Source organism: Aquarana catesbeiana, linkage group LG01 (genome assembly GCF_042186555.1).
Source record: "Aquarana catesbeiana isolate 2022-GZ linkage group LG01, ASM4218655v1, whole genome shotgun sequence".
Lineage (NCBI taxonomy): Eukaryota > Metazoa > Chordata > Amphibia > Anura > Ranidae > Aquarana > Aquarana catesbeiana.
Window position 1 is genome coordinate 631879664 of NC_133324.1, and position 21296 is coordinate 631900959.

The following is a 21296-nucleotide window of genomic DNA, read 5'->3' on the forward strand; positions in this document are numbered from 1 at the left end:
TTTGCCAGTGTCCAATGACCTGAAGGTGGCAGCAAAACTATCATAATACATATGAAAATAACCCTGTGTCCTTGAATGTACAATTAAAAAAAAAACGTTTAAGGACCACCCCACGTACATTTACTGCGGCAGGGCGGCCCTTAAGTGCAAAATCACATACCTGCACGTGATTTTTATCAAGGGCTCTAGGGGCGCGCATGCCACTGTAGCGCCGCTCCTGCTGTGATTGGACACAGTGGGAGCCAATCAGCAGGTCAGCTGGACCCAATGTCCCCCCGAAACCCAGCAATCATTCAGAGAGAGGCAGAGCGGTGGTCTGCTATGTAAACAAGGCAGATCGCCGTCCTGCTAGTAAGGAAGATGGAGACCTTGTTTCTGCTAAGCAGGAACACAAATCTCCGTCTTCCTACAATGCAACCACCCCCCACACGGTTAGAAAGCACTCCCAGGGAACACATTTAACCCTTTGATCGCCCCTGTTAACCACTTCCCTGCCAGTGTCATTTGTAGTGCAACAGTGCATTTTTTTTTTAGCACTAAACACTATTATTGGTGTCATGAGTCCCCAAAAAGTGTGACAGATTTTCCGCCATTACTAGCAAAAAAAAAAAAATAAAGTCCATAAATCTATCCTATACATTGTAGGCACTACAACTTTTGCGCAAAACCAATCAATACACACTTATTGGCATTTGGTTTTACCAAAAACATGTAGAGGACTACAAATTGGCCTAAATTGACAGACATTAGATTTTTTACATGTTATTGGATGTTTTATAGCAGAAGGTAAAATAAAAAAAAAAAAACGCAAAGGGTGATCTAATACCACCGAAAGAAAGCTCTATTTGTGGGGGGAAAAAAAACAGAGTTAGGTACCTGGTAACTCTTTTTCTAAGAAGTCTTCCAGGGCAGCATCCGAGAGATAGGCTCCTCCTCCCTAAAACAGGAAACACATTAGTCCACCATTATAAATTTCACACTCTTACCTGTGTGCCTCAGTTATGTTAAAGCACCGAAGGAATTCCCTGTAAGCTGCAAGCTCCCCCTTTGTACCTGGTTTTTGTTGTTTCAAGGGTGGGAACTAGTGCTGCCCTGGAAGACTTCTTAGAAAAAGAGTTACCAGGTACCTAACTCTGTTTTCTCGAATCGTCTTCCAGGGCAGCATCCGAGAGGATATATCAAGCAATACTTACTAGGGTGGGGTTAGAGACTGGAGCACTTTACGACCAAATGCTTGGTTTTGGTCAGACAGCTGGTCTATGCGGTAGTGCTTAGCGAAAGTACTGAAGCTCGACCATGTCGCTGCCCTGCAGATCTGCTCCGGAGTTGCCCCTGCTTTCTCTGCGGCCGAGGTTGCCCAGGCTCTAGTTGAGTGCGCTCTGATTTCACTAGGTGGAGTGAGATTCTGTGCCTTATAGGTAATCTGTATGGCCATCCTTATCCATCTGCTGATGGTGCTTTTTGAAGCTTGTTTCCCTCTGTTGATTCCTGCATAGAGGATGAAGAGGGAGGTCGTTCTACGCCATTCTTTTGTTCTTTCGAAATACGCTATGAGCGTGTTCCTTACATCAAGTTTGCTGTAAATGTTTCTTTTCCTACTATCCATGGTTGTTGGAAGTGAGGGTATGACGATGTTTTGGGTTCTGTGAAATGTAGAAGAGACCTTGGGTAGAAAGGCCGGAACTGGAGAGAGAATTATCTTGTCCAGATGTATTAGACAGTATGGTTCTATTGAAGATAGAGCTTGGATCTCACTCACTCTTCTGGCGGATACTAAGGCCAGAAGGAGCGCAGTTTTTAACGTGAGGTTTTTGTCTGAGCTGTCCTCGATAGGTTCAAACGGAGGGGAAAGAAAGCCCTTAAGTACTGTGCCCATGTCCCAGGTCGGAGTTTTGTACAATTTGGCTGGTTTGGATCTTTTAAGAGCTATGAGGAATCGACTTATCAGCGGGTCTTCCGCTAGTCTAGTATCCATGACCGAGGAAAGTGCTGCAACTTGTACTTTCAGGCTACTTGGTGATATGTTTTTGTCTGCACCATCTTGTAGGAAGTCCAAAACTATTGGAATTATCCCACCGTTGGAGATTGGTCTGTCTTCGTACCAAGAAACAAAATTTTTTCCTTATTTTCTCATAGATGGCTCTCGTTACCGGCTTTCTGCTGTTTAAGATGGTGTTGATTACTCTGTCTGACAGGCCTTTGTTCTGGAGTTTTACCCTCTCAGTAACCAAGCCGAGAGCTTCAAGATTTTGTGGTTCGGATGGTTGACTGGGCCTTGTGACAGTAGATCCGGGCGGTCCGTCAGTGTCAGCTGAGGTTGTATGCTGAGATTTTTTAAATGACTGAACCATGCTCTCTGGGGCCAGTGTGGTGCTATTAGTATCACTGTTGTTTTCTCTGCCTTGATTTTTTGGATTACTTTTGGGATTATGGCAGTTGGAGGGAATGCATAGCACAGATGCCATTTCCAGTTTTGGTTGAAAGCATCCACCCCGCTGTTGCCATCTGTAGGGTCCAGGGAGAAAAATATCGGAGATTTTGCGTTCGCCCTGGGAGCAAATAGGTCTACTTCGGGTATTCCCCACTTCTGGGTGATTTGAGTGAAGGTTGTTTGGTTTAGCGACCATTCCGTGTGTTTTATCGTTTTCCGGCTCAGGAAATCTGCCACTGTATTGTCTGTTCCTTTTAGATGAATACCGGATATCGATCTTATGTTCACTTCTGTCCAGAGTAGGATAGATTGTGTCAGTCTCATCAGTTTTTGGGATTTTGTGCCCCCTTGTCTGTTTAGGTATGCGACTGTCGTTGCGTTGTCTGATTGTATCTTTACATCCTTCCCCTGTAATGCTGGCTTGAAGGTTTTTAGCGCTTCCCCCACAGCTTTCAGCTCTCTCAAGTTTGAGGAGGCTCGTGCTCATTTGGGTGTCCATTTCCCTTGCGAGAACCGCCCTTCCATGTGGGCTCTCCATCCTAGGGCGCTTGCATCGGTGGTGATGCTGACTGGATTGACTTGAGCCCATCTGCGCCCCTCGATGACCCGAAGTGGGTTGAGCCACCAGTAGAGTGTTTGTTTGACTGTGGCGGGGACGGGAATGGATTTTTCTAGGGATGCTTGCCTGCCATCCCATTGGGACAGAATGTAGTTCTGTAAGGGTCGCATGTGAATTTGTGCCCAGGTGATGGCTGGAATGGAAGACGTCATCAGTCCTAGTACGGACATTCCGTGCCTGATCGTTGTGGAATGGTTCCTTAGCAGGGACGTAATTGCTTGTGTCATTTTTACGTCTTTTTCCTTTGTTAGGAAAATTTGACAGTCTGGAGTCCAGCATGTATCCCAGGTACACTACTCTCTGGCTTGGGATCATTTGCGATTTCTCTGCGTTTATTAACCATCCCAGGTTTTGCAGATAGATCATACTCTTGCGCAGGTTGTTTTCTAGGATTGCTGCTGAGTCCGCAAAGAACAGGAGGTCGTCTAAGTATGGTATTATTCCAATACCCTCCTGTCTTAGACCTTTTAGCGCTTCCGCCATTATTTTTGAGAATATTCTTGGAACTGAAGAGATTCCGAAGGGGAGAGCTGTGTACTGTAGGTGCAGCGTAGCTGCTGGCCCCTGGATTGCGAACCTTAGAAACTTTTGGTGATCCTTCCTTATGGGGACATGTAGGTAGGCATCCTGTAAGTCTAGTGTTGCCATGAATGTCTCCTGCGGTAGGATGTTCCTGATTGAATAGATAGATTCCATTCTGAATCTCTTGTATCTTATTCCTCGGTTGAGTGGTTTGAGGTTTAGTATCAGCCTTAGTTTGCCTGATGGTTTTCTTTTTGCGAAGATGTGTGAGTAGAAGCCCTTCTGTTCCTCCTCTTGGGGAACGTGACAAATCACCTTCTGATCTAATAGTTTCTGTAGGGATTCTAGAAACACCTTTGCTTGATTGCTGTCCTTGGGTAGCATGGTCGCTAAGTATTTGGTTAGGGGGCGGTTGGAGAATTCTATTGCGTAACCGTCCGCTATGGTGCGCAGTATGAATTTGTTTTCTGTTATCTCCTCCCATTGGTGGGAGAAAGTCGCCAATCTGCCCCCCACCTGAAGGCAGTCATTGTTTTTTGTTCTTTTGGGTATTAGGCTTGAGGATGAATTCACCTTTGCCTTTCTTGTTTTGTTGACCCCAGTGCTTTTTTGCCCCTGGCTTATTGAATTTCTTGAAATGCCGAAAGGGCGCCTTCCCTTGTCTCTTCTTGGTTTGAGGGAACCCCTTATTTTTTGCTGCAGTCCTATCCAGGACTGTTTCTAGTTCGGGACCAAACAGTAGGTCTCCAGTGAATGGTATGCCACATAAACGGTTCTTGGAAGGTGCATCCCCCCCCAGGATTTTAACCACAGGGCTCTGCGGGCCGAGTTTAGTAGTGCCGTGGTCCTAGAGGATATTCTGACAGTTTCTGCTGAAGCATCTGCCAAGAAAGCTGCCGCTCTAGTTAGTGTGGGGATGGTTTTAATTAGTTCCTCCCTGGGTGTGTCGTTCTCCAATAGATCTTGCAGCTGGGTTAGCCAGATTAGCAAGGTTCGGGCTGTGCAGGTGGAAGCAATAGCCGGATTTAGGTTTGCCGCCCCTGCTTCCCATGCCCTTTTCAGGAGAGCTTCTATTTTCTTGTCCATGGGGTCGCTGAGGGTACCTGCGTCATCAAAAGCCAAGTCCGATTTGTTCGTGATTTTTGCCAGAGAGGCATCCACCTTGGGGCATTTAGCCCAGGTTTTGGTGTCTGCTTCTGCAAACGGGTATCTGCGTTTGATTGTGGCGGGGATGAAAAGCTTTTTCTCTGGGTCTTCCCATTCCTTTTTGACTATGTCTTTAAGTGTTTGGTGTACCGGGAACGTTCTTGGCTTCTTGGGCTGGAGCCCTTTGTACATTCTGTCATGCATAGTGAGTTCTGCGGTTTTCTGTTCTTTAATGCCTAGAGTGTCAGTGATGGCTTTGAGAAGACTGTCTGTGTCCTCAGAAGGAAACAGGTTGCAGTCTGTCGTGTCATCTTCCTCCTCTGAGTCTGAACAGATACCGTCTTCTGATTCAGATTGTTCAGATTCATCTGAATCCACCTCTTGTTCTGCCTGTACCTTGTTCTCCCTTGGAATGTGTGTTCCGCTGGTAGATGGGATACTGGCCTGAGCGACACTTGCTGGCGTTTCTAATTTCTCTATAGCAGAGCGTAGTGGTGCCATGGTGCTCTGAATTTCTTTCTTAAAAGAATTGAGCAGGTCTTTCAAAAATCCCTGTGATTCTTTTGCCACCATTTTGTCTAAGCATTTCTGACACAGGGGCTTTTTCCAATCTGGGGAAAGCCTGTGGCTGCATGAGGCACATGTTTTGCCTTTAGCCTTCCTTTCCTCAGGGGTCTTTGCCTGCAAGCGAGCATAGAGAACAAAAAAACCCCGTGAGTTTAGGTGGTCAAAGGAACTGCCTGTAGATAGGCAGTAAAGAGGTTAAGACAGAGATAATTCAAGAATATTCTGGCTTACCTTGGAGCTGTCCTGATTTGCAGGATCTGCAGGGCAGGGTGGGGAAGCGTCAGACATGATCAGCCACCAGGATCCTCTGCTTAGAGGCCTTTTTATCTGCTTCCTGCATAAGCTCCGGCCCCGCCCCCGGCTGACCCCGTGCAGGTTGGTGGACACACCTGCACATGCCGCTGTATTGTAGAGTAACTGTGCTGGTAGTGAAGGGTAGCATTGAACAAATTTGCTATTTGTATTCTGTTTTCTTTTTTTTTTTTTTTTTTTTTGAACTTCCCGCCCCTAGGTGTCCCTGCTCTATCTCCGTAGTAGATAGACTACGGGAAAATGGCCGCCAACCCGGAAGCGGAACTTCCTCGGCGCCATCTTGGTACACCCCCGACTTCCTGTAGCGGCCTGTGGCGGTGAGGACGCTGCTGCGCCGCCCGGAGAGCGGTGGATTCGTTTGGGGGGACAGCCGCAGCCACCAGGGACCTAATTTAGAAGGTGCAAAACCCTCCCTGCTAGACCCTCTGCTGCTGAGGTTTTCGGCAGCGGTCGGCGGCGGGGGGGGGGGGGGGGGCGCCCATCTATGCATGTATCCATCCCCCCTGGCGGGCTCCAGATTCTGCGGAAAGCCAGAGGGGGGTGCTTGCGGAAGCATACACAGGCCTAACAGCGGCATGGGGTGGGGATGACAGAGTCCTCCTGCAGCCTGGGGGGATGATTGCAGACCCCTCAGTAGGGGCGAAATCTCAGGCTTTGAGCAATGTTGCCCAGTGCTGCGCCTGCTCGCCCTCCCAAAGCCCCTTGGGCTGTATGGGATGCTGGCAGGGGGTCTCCTGCAACAAGCACAGAGACAGGTGAAAATAAAATAACAAACGTTCTTGCAGCTCCTGTGGGTCCGGAGGAAACACAAACAACTGAGGCACACAGGTAAGAGTGTGAAATTTATAATGGTGGACTAATGTGTTTCCTGTTTTAGGGAGGAGGAGCCTATCTCTCGGATGCTGCCCTGGAAGACGATTCGAGAAAAAGGACATTTTATTTGGGTACAGTGTCGCACTGCCCCGTGATTGCCCCGCTGAGGCGGTTAAATCGCTAGCAGGAGTTTGGCTTTAATTTGCTTGTCAATATAACATTTTCTAGTGCATCCAACATCCCCCTCTAACCAAGCTGACAATGCTGCTGTCCTAAAGGCATCCATCTCTGTTGCTCCTCCAGCGAAGTGAAGACACCCTAAGACATCAACTAAGGATCACCAGGTGAAAATAAAAAAGGGGAAAAAAAAAAAAAAAAAAAGAAGAAAACTAAAGCAGATAAAAGGGAGTGAGACGCTACAATAGAATACATTTTTGTTTTTGGGTTTAAAACTGCTTTAGGAACAGAAACTTCAATAAGATGAGGCCAGCTGTGAAATAACCAACCACTCTAATAGAACAAATCAACTGATATTTCAATAGTGTATGACACCCACATACTTCCTGTATCTGTAAACAGATTACTCTGCCAGGAACACTTCTATTGTGAAATTCATCTGTTTGACATTTTCTAACATTATCACCACGTAATTATGGTCTTTACTGATGTTTTTCCTTAAATAAAAGAATTACACCCCCCCCCCCCCCCCCAAAGAAAAAAAGTAATCATGGCGATGGTGCAGCATAAAATCAGCAAACAATTAGGGGCTTTGGTCTATTTTACTACAACTCTAAAGCAAAAAGCTGCATGGAGCAGAGTGCTCAACACCACTCCTTATACACAAGAGTCACATGTTTAAAAGGAAGTAATTAACAAGCAGAAAACTGTGGGAGGACTTCGCGCTTCAAATCTATCACATAAAAGGTGTCAGTATAACAACCTACAAATGTGCAGCTAAAGTGGCTGTACACATATATATCAATGTGAGTGAACACAACAGTGAATAAACACACATAGAAGTAATCAAATAAATCCAAATCTGTTGGTGACACACATAATCTTCATAAGTGAAAAGTTCATATTGTCCTCTTCCAGAAAACAAAAATCCTGTATGACTGTAGCTGGGATCAGGTATGGGGGATAATGGAGACAGTCTATAAATGGGGGGTCCGGTGTATCCGGGCTCTCTAACCTCTCACCTTAAAGAAGGGGAATACAGGCATCCGGTATCTGCTGCAATCAGTCCTGTAAAGTGCAGTGCATAAGATAATCCGGGTGTTGCGCCTCCAATGATAAGATGATCTTCCCGGCGTGCAGATGCCTGTCTCCATGTGTTCATCTCTAGAGCATGCCTGTATTCCCCTTCTTTAAGGTGAGAGGTTAGAGAGCCCGGATACACCGGACCCCCCATTTATAGACTGTCTCCATTATCCCCCATACCTGATCCCAGCTACAGTCATACAGGATTTTTGTTTTCTGGAAGAGGACAATATGAACTTTTCACTTATGAAGATTATGTGTGTCACCAACAGATTTGGATTTATTTGATTACTTCTATGTGTGTTTATTCACTGTTGTGTTCACTCACATTGATATATATGTGTACAGCCACTTTAGCTGCACATTTGTAGGTTGTTATACTGACACCTTTTATGTGATAGATTTGAAGCGCGAAGTCCTCCCACAGTTTTTTAGTTTGCTGAAGTGTAGTGTGAACACTTTTGACTTTGCGGCAGTTTTGAGAGACATCATCACATAATACTCACGCTCACTTATTTCTATTGCTTTATTCACCAATTCACTTTTTTATTTAATTTGTTTCATTTAGATTGAGACACATTCCTTTATTCCCTATAGCGCGAGGGACACTACCACATTTAATTAACAAGCAGCAACACGATTTATCAAACCAATAACCAGATACATGGCAGACTGCTCTCTCAGATAAATTCCAATAAACACAGAATAGGCATTTGTCTGGAGATAGATATATGAACACACATATCACAAAGAATGTACCTTGGGTGGTTCTTGGGGGAGAGGGATGGGGTCAGCAGGAGGGGGTGTAGGTGACTTGTCCTCAAGTTCCTCTATATGCTTTTCTTCTGGCTCAGGTTTTATCTCCTCACTCTTAACTTCTTGTTCAGGCTCTGGTTCATGAATGGGTTCTTCTAAAGACTCCTCTACTCCATTACTAATATTAAAAAAGTGAAGTATATTTGAAATAAAAAACGTACAAAGTAAAAATATAAGAAACAAAAAACAAAAGTTGAACTTACGACACTGGATGAGGATCATAATATGAGCTGTTGGAGTTTTCTTGAACAGGTTCAGGGGATGGCTGTCTTTCTTCTGGTTCTTCTTCTGCTTCTTCTTCAGATTCTGGCGATTAAAATTATATTTTCAATATTTCAAAGTACATACCGTATATACTAGAGTATAAGCCGAGTTTTTCAGCACTTTTTTTGTGCTGAAAATGCCCCCCTCAGCTTATATTCGAGTCAAGCACTTTTCTGCAGCAGAGAATGACATTTTCCAAACCGACTTTGGGGCCCCGTATCTCAGAGCCACTTGGTGCCCCAAATTTGGTGTGCAAACCCAGTGGAAATAGCACTACAATATATCCAAAGCTGGGGTTCCTAGCACCAAGTGGCCCAGAGATACAGGGCCCCAAAGTCGGTTCAGAAAATGTCATTCTCTGCAGCAGAAAAGTGCTTGACATTTTCCAAAGCGATTCTGGGGCCCCGTATCTCAAGGCCACTTGGTGCTAGGAACCCCAGCTTTGGATATGTTGTAGTGCTAGTTCCACTGGGTTTGCACACCAAATTTGGGGCACCAAGTGGCTCTGAGATACGGGGCCCTAAAGTCAGTCCACTGTGTCCATCTGCAACAATGTCTTTTTGGGACCCTTTGGGTCCAGAGACCCCAAATTTTGGCTGCAGCTAGGGGGCATCTAGGAACCCTCAACTACAGAGTTTGAAGTTCGGGGGACCTATGGCTGAAAATGGGCACAGTGAGGCTGCAAATGGGCATTGTTGACCCTCTTTTCCACTTACAGTAGCTGCGCATTTCTCACCCTAGGCTTATACTCGAGTCAATAAGTTTTCCCAGTTTTCTGTGGTAAAATTAGGTGCCTCAGCTTATACTCTAGTATATACGGTAGTAAGGCTTTGTGTACACTGGACGTTTTTACTGCAGCTGTTATGGGCATCTGGCTTTTTTCTGCCGCTAAATGCTGTTATATGTTGGCCTATGTATCCAACCACACAGGCATTTAGATACAAAAAAGTCCACTGTCAGCATGCAAGCAGCATTTTGGCAGAAAAAAAACATTTGACATATGTTAAGGCTAGGAGCATAAAGCGCCTAAGCGTTAATTCTTTTCAACGGCCAGAATAAATTATTCTGGCCAATTGCATTAACGCCCATGCGCTTGATGCACTCAAACCTGTTAACAAGCATCAAGCGTTTTTTTCTGCCAAACCGTGCTGTCAGGAAGAAAGGCATCTAGGAGAGATGGTTAAACGCCCAGTGTGCATGAGGCCTTATAATGTCAGGTACACCCTCAAAGCCATTAAAATATTAACAAATTCAAGTCTTAGAAGACACTTGCCTTCATCCAGCTCTGCTTCCGAATCCCCAAAAACCTCATCCTCATAACGAAAGATGTCATTATGAACATAAAATTTGTTTGGGACAGATCCCTGTAACAAAGAAATTTTTCAAAAATGCATGCATTCATTTTTACAAATACTCTTATAAAACATATACACATGAACACACTTCCATCTCAAATGTCTTCAGAAAGTTCTAGACTACCTTCCTATCTGACCCACAAAGCAGAGACCATGATCCAACACTGGACCTTCTCAATGTTAAACATGCAGGGCAAAGCAACCGTGCATCTGCAAAAAGGGCCATTACCTCCCCCGATATATTCACCTAGCCTGTAGGGTCGCTGCTCATTCCTTTGGTTGCAGCCAGCACTGAAGTCACTCTTACGGTCATGTCGCAGTGAGTGGCTGCATGGCTATAGAGGGGGAGTCGTCACATGCACCCCACACTCCGAAGCACTGCTTAAGCTCACTGGCTACAACAAAAGAAGCGGAGCAGGAATCACTGTTAAAATTGCAAAAAAAAAGCCTAGCTATTCTTAAAAATTAGATGTGCACTTATCCAATTTCTAATCCTCTCTGGTCCAGCGACTTGATTCTGCAGCCCCTGCTTCCCTGAATAAGGGAGACCATGACATCACCTATAAAATGGCTCAGCTGTTGGCGCTCCCTCCTGTCCCCTGCAGCAGCTGTTTGACATAGGGGAACCAAAGCAACAGGATCATGTGTCATAGCCACATTAAAACAAGTTAAAGAGGAGCTCCAGGCTCCTCCAGAAAAAATTTAAAGTCAGCAGCTACAAATACTGTAGCTGCTGACTTAAGACACTTCCAGCGGTGTCTTTACATGAGTCGATTTTTCAATCAGCCATTGGGTGCTGCCGCCGCCATCTTCACTATGGGAAACCAGCAGTGAAGCCTTGTGGCTTCACAGCCGGTTCCCTACTACACATGCATGAAGTGCACTGCATTCATTGAGCCGGCCAAAATTCAGTCTGAGTTCACTGCAGCGAACTAAGCCGGAAGTGAGAGCTGGTGCCTGTCAAAACTAGGTACCCGCTCCCCCCAAAAGGTGCCAAAGAAGGCAGACAAGCGGAGCTTCCCCTTTTGGGTGGAGCTCTGCTTTAAGTACAGATTTTTTTTTTTTTTTTTTTTTTTTTACTGGGGGCAGGATAGGTAGGAAGAGGGAACATTTTTAACAATAGTAATTAGGCTTTTCTTTTCAATTTGAGTATAAGAGGATTGTCACGGCCAATGTCAATATGCCATGTTCGTTAAGCTCAGGGATCAGTTTGTCCTTTGCTATTCCATCCCAGAAGTGAATCTTAATGCGAATTACATACATGTCATTATACCTGTCCCCAAGCTGAAATCTAAAAAAAAAAAACAGAAACAAACCCTTGGACAGCACAGGGTTACCCCACCACAACCATCAATACCTCAGCTGTGTAGCAAAGCAGTCCCAAGAGAATAAAACAAACAGGGACTTACTTTATGGACTCCAAGAAAAGGATTTTTAAAAAGGCACAAATACACTAATTTATTATCTACTTAGAAATATAGAAATGTTAAACTGTCAGGGCGTCCAATAGCAATCCAACAAAAAAGGGTGTATGAACAGCTTAGCAGACCCAAGAAAATGACCACAAAACTGGCGTACTGCTTGCAGCTCAAAGAGCCGCCCCCAAAAGATCTAGCACACCTGGCACTGCATGAGGCCTGAATATTCACTGGGTAAATGTTTAGAAACAGAAGACCAAAAGAGCAAGAATCGCTCACAGATCTAGTAGCGTGCACCTTGACAGGAAAACGATAGAAGACCATAATTTTGGACTATGGTCTGCCTGAGTCATCTAGTGATTGTGGACAAGGAAGCCAGACTAAGGGGGCCCATCTGGAAAATAAAAGAAATCAGTCTACCTGAAGAAGCAGTGGCTGAAAAATACTCACAGCCTGAAAACACATACAGGGATTAGAGGGAAATTTCCTTTTAGTGAACCAGAGGGACAGGAGAACAAAAGGTCCTGGTTGTGGTGAACAGAAAACGTTTATTATTAACAACCTAAAGCAACTGACAACTCTGCCCTCAGCTACATCACCAACTTCATGTCAAAACATTAAACAAGTCAACCACTTTGCTCCTACCATGTCCTCCTGCTCTCTAGCTCCCCTGTCACTTCCTCCCATGTTCAACTCCAGAGGGTCTCCCTGTGAGATCTCTACTCCAACCTGTAGAGCTAGTTCCTACTCTTCCTGCCTTTAGGCAATCCTTGAAAACTTATCTGTTGAGTTGCTAGCTAGAGGTGGGGTAGGTTTCCCTGAATCATACTTTCAAACAACTCAACCCCATAAAGTGATAACCTTTTGTATAGTTTCCTCTTCCCTTTAGATTGTAAGCTCACGAGCAAAGCCCATCTAACCCTCTTGTCTTGAATTATATTGTAACTGTACTGTACGTATTCTGTAAAGCGCTGTGCAAACTGTTGGGGCTGTATACATTGTGTAATAACCACCTGGCCCATGAAAATGCTGGTCCAGACCCAGCTGCAGGTAAGTGGGGGATTCGTCCCATAGAGAACCACCTAGGGCTGAAGCCCCAACACTCCGACAAATGAAATATGCCATGTTCAATATTAGATATTACTGGAAATTAGCATTCCTAGCTGTTGGCACAGTAGTTTAAAAAAAAAAAAAAAAAAAAAAAAAAAAAAAAAAAAAGGGGGGACACCACAACATTCAGAGTTGCCCACTGAGCAGGAAGGCAAAACTAGATCCATAGAGCATCTGCTGCAAGTTTTACCAGGTTGGCAAAACATACGCCTAGGCCAATCTAGCGCAATAAGGAACAGTGAAATGCACACTTGACACGGTAAACAAGTTGGGAGAAAGTCTCCTGAAACCAATCTACCACAGGAACTGCAGCAACAACACTTCCTGCACTCAACCATTGAAGATACAAGTGGTTCAAACATTCACACACTCTGGAAAAAGGGGAGGTGCACCTACATGCTGAGGATTTCTAATCTGAGAATTTGGCAGACTTGAATCCCAGACCATGCAGTAAGACTGGGAACCCAGATGGCAGGATTTTGACAAAGGACAGAAACAAAAAAGAAAGTTACAAAAAGTCTGGGTGACTTGGGATTCTTTCACTAAGGGGAGATAGATGTTCTTGTTCACAGTGACTGACCACTGCGGTAGCCAGAGGCTAACAAAGCGATCAGGTGACCTGGAACCGGAAGTACCCTGGTAGTTCATTGAGCACTACAAGCCGACAGCTGCAAAGGCTGTCGGTACTTGAAGTTCTCAGAACTCTGAATGAATGACATGACTGGGTGGGGCCCCAAACAGCCACATTTAAAAAAAAAAAAAAAGTGTGTGTCAGTGAGTGCAGGGAGAAGTTACCATGCTCGCTGTCACAAAGGGCAATCGGGGCAAGAGCTGATGTAACAGTAACATGTTACACTCCGAATATGGTTGTAACAAGTTGCGAAAGGTGAACTTAATACTTGGCAATAATCCAACTGTATGACACCTTAAGGGGTTGTAAAGTCAAAAGGTTTTTTAAAACTTAATGCATTAAGATTAAAAGCCTTCTGTAAGCAGCAGCCCCCTTCAGCCCCCCCTAATGCTTACCTGAGTTCCATCTGAATCCAGCGATGTCCACGACTGCCTTGGCCGTCCGGGATTCCCCTCATTGGATGAAACACAGTAGCAGCGCCATTGGCTCTGCTGTCATCAGTCAGTTAGCCAATGAGGAGAGAGACAGAGAGAGACAGAGACGGTCCCAAACAACAGCTATGTATGGACACACAGAGCTACGGTTCGGGTGCCCCGAAAAGCAAGCTGTTTGCTGTGGGGGCACTCAAAAGGGAGGGAGGGGCCAGGAGAGCCAAAAAGGGACCCAAAAAAGGGAGGATCCGGGCTGCCCTGTGCAAAACCAACTGCACAGAGGAGGCAAGTATAACATTTGTTATTGTTTTTTCCCATAAAAATAAGGCGGCTTTACAATCAATCACTTTAAATTCTAATGTCGACACCCTCTGCTTTTAGAGGGGACAGTCCATAAACCATCATTGTTTTGGCATACAGTGGCATTTAAAAACCACACATCCTCCAAAGTCTTTTACATACTACTGACCATGTAACGTCCAAGGGTGACTGTACCAAAACAACCACAGTAAAGTTAGTGTGGCTCAGCAAAGAGTTGGGAAACACTGCACAGGTGCTAAGTGATGCAGAGACATGACTGAATGACCACAAACAGTGAAGATAAAACAAAATCTCCACAAATTGGGGCAAACTCCCCAAGCAAAGCACTGAAAGTCACAGCATGCACCCTGCATACAAACCAGAGCCAGACAGTATCTCCATGAGATCAGGTCTCAGGCACACAACAGCCAGCACAAAACAGTGGCGCGAACCCACAATCTGTGCCACTCCTCCAAGCAGAGACCAAGCCATGCAGCAAAAGGTTAAGAGTCCAGCACATGTGCCAGCTATGCCCCTCAAGGACGTTCGTAGCCCAACAGAGGAAGCAGAGGACGGTTCATGCATGAGAAAACCATGTCTAGCCAATTGGTGAAAGGAAAAAAAAAAAAAAAAAAAAAAAAGAAAGGAGTAGGGAATCCCCAATCATACTAGCCTTACCGAAATAGCAGTCGGCTGGTAGCTGAAACACAAAGGGGAAGTCATCAACTGCAGGAGGGAAAGGAAATTAAAAAAAAAAACTGGGAAAATCTGTGCTTCGTCAACTGGGGTAAATTCTTAGATTTCATTTATCTAGAATGACTCCACCAGCAGCTGTTTATTGTAGAAAAGTCTTTCAAAGAAAACAAGCCCACTCTCCCGAGAAGACTAGCAAAAACTGAGGCACGATTGTGGGCCGGTTTATCTTGTGCTGGCCACTTTTGTTGCCAGTGTCCCATTTCTCCTGTAGAAAGGGCAGCATAACCTGACAGTCTAAAAATGCCTGTGTCCCCTGGTGGGAGGAAAAAAAAATAAAATAGAGAATTTTGTACTTTTACAATTCAGTTGGAAATCCTGATCTTATCCTTATAAAATATTAAGAGGAACTCGAGTCCTCTTGCTGTGGCCCACCTCGCCTACCCTATTGGCGTCACCATCCCGGATAGTTTGATGCATGCGCAGATGTGCTCTGTCCGCCCTTTAGGACTTGCCAGAGCCCTGTTGCACATGCGCAGGTGCGTGATCATGAGATTTAAGATTGTAAAAAATTTTGTTCAGTCTGAGTACACAAAGAACTGGCATGTGTGCAGCCCAAACAATTCTGTACCCTCCTAATTGCATCGTGATCATTCATGGCGCACCCACGCAGATGTGCCAAAGCTCTATAATAGGTACTAAAGGCTGGGCAGAGCCCTTCAGCACACACACAGATTAAGAGCAACGCAATTCTCACCTAAGCCAGAAAGGCTGAAGTGCTGCTATGCAGCACAAAAAGTAAAATATATATATAGTTTTTTTAAATTCAGTCGTGGGGGAGAAGATCTGCTGTAATGGCCAATGCTAGTGATGAACATATTGAATAAACAATCCAAATAACCATTAAAAAATGGACTTTCTAATATTTGGTATTGTCTAGAAGTCAGTCTATCCATACATCTTTTGTAATAATTCCTTCCTTACCATCACATACTCCATCTACATTATACCATTTTATTACATAATATTGAGAAAGTCACTCTAAATGAATGCTGTATTAAAATATATGTGTGTTAAAGCTTTCCCAATCTCAGAGATTGATTGTAAAACAATATAAAAACACTGGAAAATATAGAACATTGGCAAACTACTTACCTCTGGGGCAAGCACAAAGGTTTGCATGAACTTTCTCATTGGTTGGCCATTATTAGAAAGTTCACCCATGACCTGGACAACAACTCCGTCACTTAGTGTAGCATGTGCATCGACGTGTCGAATCTTTGTGCGACATTCACTAAACTGAAGGGACATCACCTTCTTGTGAATTTCCTGAATTTAAGAAAACAATTTATAGTCAAAGGGAGATCTTGATGGGAAATTCTATTTTTTGTTGTTTATTTAAAGATAAAACGTGATACATTTCTCCTTAAGTACACTATAAATGAAAGCAGTGGTTAACTACTCTTAGGGGATAGAGCCTTGATGTCAATTTATAGTATGCCCTCAGGCTTCCTGGGTTTTATTTAACCCAGAAGACTGAGAACATCTTGTGATGAAACAAAAGTACTGTGGGGATAGCTAAAAAAAAAAAAAAAAAAAAAAAAAATCAGGTGAGTATTGCAGACCAAGCTGCATTTTTATAATTTAAGTTAATCAGCTTGGAGGGAAGGGGGGGGGGATTAATCCCCTTCCCGCCGAGCGTACGCAGATATGTGGCCTCGGCTTTAGAGGGTTATACCGGGATGATGCCTGCTGCTGCAGGCATCATCCCGGTACCGGTTTTTAGAGCGGGCGATCGGCTATCCAGGGATAACAACCGATGCGGCTGAAAGACGCTCGGTTGTTATCCCGGAGGAGCGAAAGGGGAAAGCGCCCCAGTCCCCGCGAGCGCACGCAGCAAAGAAAACGCACACGGAAGTCGAGCCCGCATATGTAAACGGTGTTCAAATCACACATGTGAGGTACCACCTCGCTCGTCAGAGTGAGAGCAATAATTCTAGCACTAGACCTCCTCTAATTCTAACCTGGTAACTGTTTTTTTTTTTTTTTTTTAAATGTCGCCTATGGAGATTTTTAGGTAACGTAGTTTGTCACCATTCCACGAGTGTGTGCAATTTTAAAGTGTGACACGTTTGGTATCTATTTACCCGGCGCAACATCATCTTTCACATTTTACAAAAAAATTGGCCTAACTTTACTGTTTCGTTTTTTTAAAATTCACGAAAGAGTCTTTTTCCCCAAAAAGTTGCGTTTAAAAGACCGCTGCACAAATACTGTGTGACATAAAATATTGCAACAATCGCCATTTTAGTCTCTACTAAAAAAATACATAATGTTTGGGGGTTCTAAGTAGTTTTCTAGCAAAAATAGATTTTATCTTGTAAACACCAAAATGTCAGAAATAGGCTTAGTCATGAAAGGCATAATATAATATAAATACACACATATACACACTAAAAAATGTACACAAACTTATGCTGCCTTCACACACAACAAAGTCAATCAATGAAACTGGAATTTTAGTTAGTGTTCATTCTCCCATCCTACATAATACATTTTTGTAATCATTGCTGGTCATGAAAAATCTTTTTTGTATAATTCACAAGTCTGTGAAACAATGTCTTACATCTTTGGCAAGCCTACAATGGGTTGCAACAAAACACTTTTGCAACTTGAGGTGTTGGGCCCCTTTCACATGGGGCTCAGTCAAAAGGGTCTGCTGATCCCCGCTGAGCAGGCAGATGACAGGTCCATGTCCGCTCCGCTATGCAGAGTGGACATAGACACAGCCCACTGTTTGCTATGGGGTGGTCGGATGGAAACGGACAGCCTATCTGTTATCATCCGATCCGCTAGACTAATGGGGAGCGTGCCCATGTTCTGCGTGAGTCTAACGGGAGTGGTTTCATAATTATCGATCAGCTGCTTCACCTGCAAAGCTCTGAGGAAAATTGCAGCGTTTGCACCCCTTTAGACATGATTTTCTATTAAGAGAATCTCACCAAAAAAAAAACATTTTTGTTGCAGGGAATGCCTGAAATCTGACTTATCTTAGTGCAGACTTCTGAGAAAATTAGTAAGCCAATCACGCAAGCAGGAAATTACATCTGGGGGGCATTCTGTGTGCAGAACACCTCCAAGTAGCCATATTGCAGTGCATATTACAGAAAATGACCGCACTGCAGATTGAAAAGGAAAGGTAATTTTTAATGACATTCATTTATAATATGACTTGTGTCGCAATCGTATTTGCTTTAACTTTTTTTTTTCTTGTTACTTTTCCCCCCCCAATGAAAGTGGAGTTGACCTTTAAAAGGATTTCTTCCAGACTGCCTTGAATGTGCACAGGCATATTAACCAGTAACCTTTTCACAGAATCACCTTAGTGATCCGTGTAGACAGACTAGTTTAGAAAATTCCCAATTATGAAACAAACAGGAAAACCATTAATAAACTAAGCAAATGACAGAAGGAACAACAGTAATGCAATAGTTCTGAGACATACCGCTTGTCCATACACAGCTTCTTGGGGCTTCCCACTGACATCTAATCCTCCATGCACATATGAAGAATTTCTTCCATAAAACCTAAAAAAAAAAAATAAATAAAAACATTTGTAAAAAAAAAAAAAAAAAAAAAAAAAAAAAAAAACCACACACACACACACACACACACACACACACACACACACACACTTGCTTACAACTAATGGTTCAGTACACATGCCAGTATTTGCTGGGCATGGATCTGATGCACGCAAATCTAGGGCCAGACGAGCACATAAAGTAGGAGCGTTCATTACCTGGTAACTAAAATTTACACAAATCTTCCAGGAGAGGGTCCACCTACCTAAAACACGAAACCCATCTTCCACATGAATAAAAAAATATTATTAATAACAACAACAACAACACAATCACCTCAGTATTGAGAACTAAAGGCAACCAATGGATTATGACACCACAACAAAGAATATAGAACGGGAATCCATGCTGTCCTGGAAGATTCCTGGAAATGGAGTTACAAATAAACAGTTTTCCTCAATCTTCCAGGACCACACAAGTACAAGCAAAAAATAATCTATTATGCCCCGTACACACGGTTGGATTTTCCGACGGAAAATGTGTGATAGGACCTTGTTGTCGGAAATTCCGACCTTGTGTAGGCAACATCACACATTTTCCATCGGATTTTCCGACACAACGTTTGAGAGCAGGATATAAAATTTTCCAACAACAAAATCCGTTGTCGGAAATTCTGATCGTGTGTACACAAATCTGACGGACAAAGTGCCACGCATGCTCAGAATAAATAGAGAGATGAAAGCTATTGGCCACTGCCCCGTTTATAGTCCCGACGTACGTGTTTTACAGCACCGCGTTTAGAACGATCGGATTTTCTGACAACTTTGTGTGACCGTGTGTATGCAAGACAAGTTTGAGCCAACATCCGTCTGAAAAAAATCCTAGGATTTTGTTGTCGGAATGTCCGAACAAAGTCCGACCGTGTGTACGGGGCATTAGAGAGGGGCTCCTGCTTGCAGGACCTGTTTCACAAGGCTTAAGCTGGTCATACATGGATTGAAATTCAGCCGGCTCAGCAAGGGCAGGGAGGTTATTCAGAAGAAGTCGATCTAACAAAATCGACCTTTGTACAACTGCCCTGTCTGATTTTTGCGCACTCAGTCAGCGCTGCAGGCTATAGCCTGTAACACTGATCGGTATAGCCCGATACCAGGCAAGTCTTCCCGTTATAAGAATACCATAGCACGGCAGGAGGATTCCCCCGTCCACATACAGTGTGTGAATGGTGAAATTGAGTCTTTTAGGTTCAATCGGCTGGTTTCACAGAAAATAAATAATAATAATAAAAAAAAAAAACCACCAAGTGACAGCTGAGGCCAAAGACGTGTGAAATGAGCTCTAAACTCACTGGAAGTTAGTTTTAAAAAGCATGTGCAGTATGCTCCATAAAAGGTAAATCTGATCAACCCATCAATGGTGTTCATAGATACCTTAACAACTCACTTGGGTCCTGACAAGTACAAAAAGGCTACTTGAATATTTCCATCGTTTGCATTTCATAAACCTCAACTCCAGGCAAATATGTTTTCCGTCTCCGCGGCCAAGTGCTTGTTTTGTCCTGGGGAGAGGAAAAAGCCTTGTACTCCCCCCGATTCTCAGCTCTACAGGCAAATGGCGCTGCCGCACGATTCAGTGGTGGACTGTTCTTGGCATCCTCACGTCCAGAGCAGGTCTACGCAGCATGCTCTGGGCTTGATGATAACCCACCACTCAAGACTGCCAGAGGACAGAGGTGCGGGAGCTGCAGGGACTGCTCTTGTTTGGAGGAGGATCGGAGTTCAGGCAAGTATATCTCCCTTCATGTCTCCCCTAGAAAAAAAGCAAGCAATACATCCCTTGCAGCAGAGGCACAGTCCCATCAAAAGGGAAAAGATTTTGCCTGGAGTTCAGCTTTAAGATAAAATAGTATGGCTCCCTGTAAATCTAAAGCCTAATATACACTATTTATTTTCCCTTCAACCAAGCGGGTTGAACAAAAAAAAAACACACAAACAAAAAAAACATACAAACTGACAGCTCAGGTCGGAGCCACTGTACTAACAATCTGATGTAAGTATGGCAAGCTCCCCTGCTGTGTTGTTGTGTTCTGGATGTAGGTCAGTGTACAGAGGTAAGTAAGCTGGGATCAGGAGAGCAAGGTATGGGGGGGGGGTTTAAATCAGAAGGGCACGGTGCAGGGGAGGGCTGGAGTGTCACAAGGGCATGATTTTGGGGGTGGCGATATACTGGGAGTGCTGGGGGGGGGGGGGGGGGGGGGGTGTTCAAGAGGGCTGGGTTGTTAGAAGGGCACATACATTTTTTTAATGCAGAGTTGCACAGGGAAGGTACAGTGGCAAGCCCACATGTCCTGGCTCTGATCCCTGGCAGCAATCCTATATTGCCTTCCCACCTGACATCACCCACAAGCCCCTTGGATCGGGGAGGAGGGTTGGTGGGGATGACCAGAGGAGGAAGAGCTTGGGCACGTTCGTAAGAGCCCAAACCCGTCCAAGCCATTTTGGAGGCTTTCCCTGGAGCACGTATGCAAGGGGTGTGGGCAGCCTCTGCTAACTAGGATAGGGTGAGCAGGTGCCTGTGCCACTCCGGAGCTCTCAGTGGAAGACCGGGTCGCATCACCGGAATATGTTCGAGAGCTACCCGTCACATGTCAGCGGTCGACAGGTAGCTTGTGATCGACAGGTTACCGCCCCTTGGATCTAGTGGAACCAATTGCCTTCAGAAGTTGCCCAATTAGTAAATAGAGTCCACCTGTGTGTAATTTAATCTCAGTATTAATACAGCTGTTCTGTAAAGCTCTCAGAGGTTTGTTAGAGAACCTTCAGAAACAAACAATCATGAAGACCAAGGAACACACCAGAAAGGTCAGGGATAAAAGGTGTGGAAAAGTTTAAAGCAGGGTTAGGTTATAAAAAAACATCCCAGCTTTGAACATCTCACGGAGCACTGTTAAATCCATCATCTGAAAATGGAAAATTATGGCACAACTGCAAACCTACCGAGACATGGCCGTCCACCTAAACTGAC

General features: G+C 44.4%; 1 protein-coding gene across 3 annotated transcripts in view; it reads right to left on the minus strand.

Annotated features, from left to right (window-relative positions):
• Window positions 1–21296, minus strand: part of G3BP2 (G3BP stress granule assembly factor 2) — a 74814-nt gene that overhangs the window by 23468 nt on the left and 30050 nt on the right. For all 3 annotated transcript variants that reach the window (XM_073601029.1, XM_073601028.1, XM_073601030.1), the window contains exons 3-7: window positions 18194–18275; window positions 15844–16017; window positions 10024–10114; window positions 8690–8792; window positions 8430–8604 (exon numbers count right to left, since the gene is read on the minus strand). In XM_073601029.1, the coding sequence (XP_073457130.1) occupies window positions 8430–8604; window positions 8690–8792; window positions 10024–10114; window positions 15844–16017; window positions 18194–18275 (625 nt within the window). The remainder of the gene's footprint in view (window positions 1–8429; window positions 8605–8689; window positions 8793–10023; window positions 10115–15843; window positions 16018–18193; window positions 18276–21296) is intronic.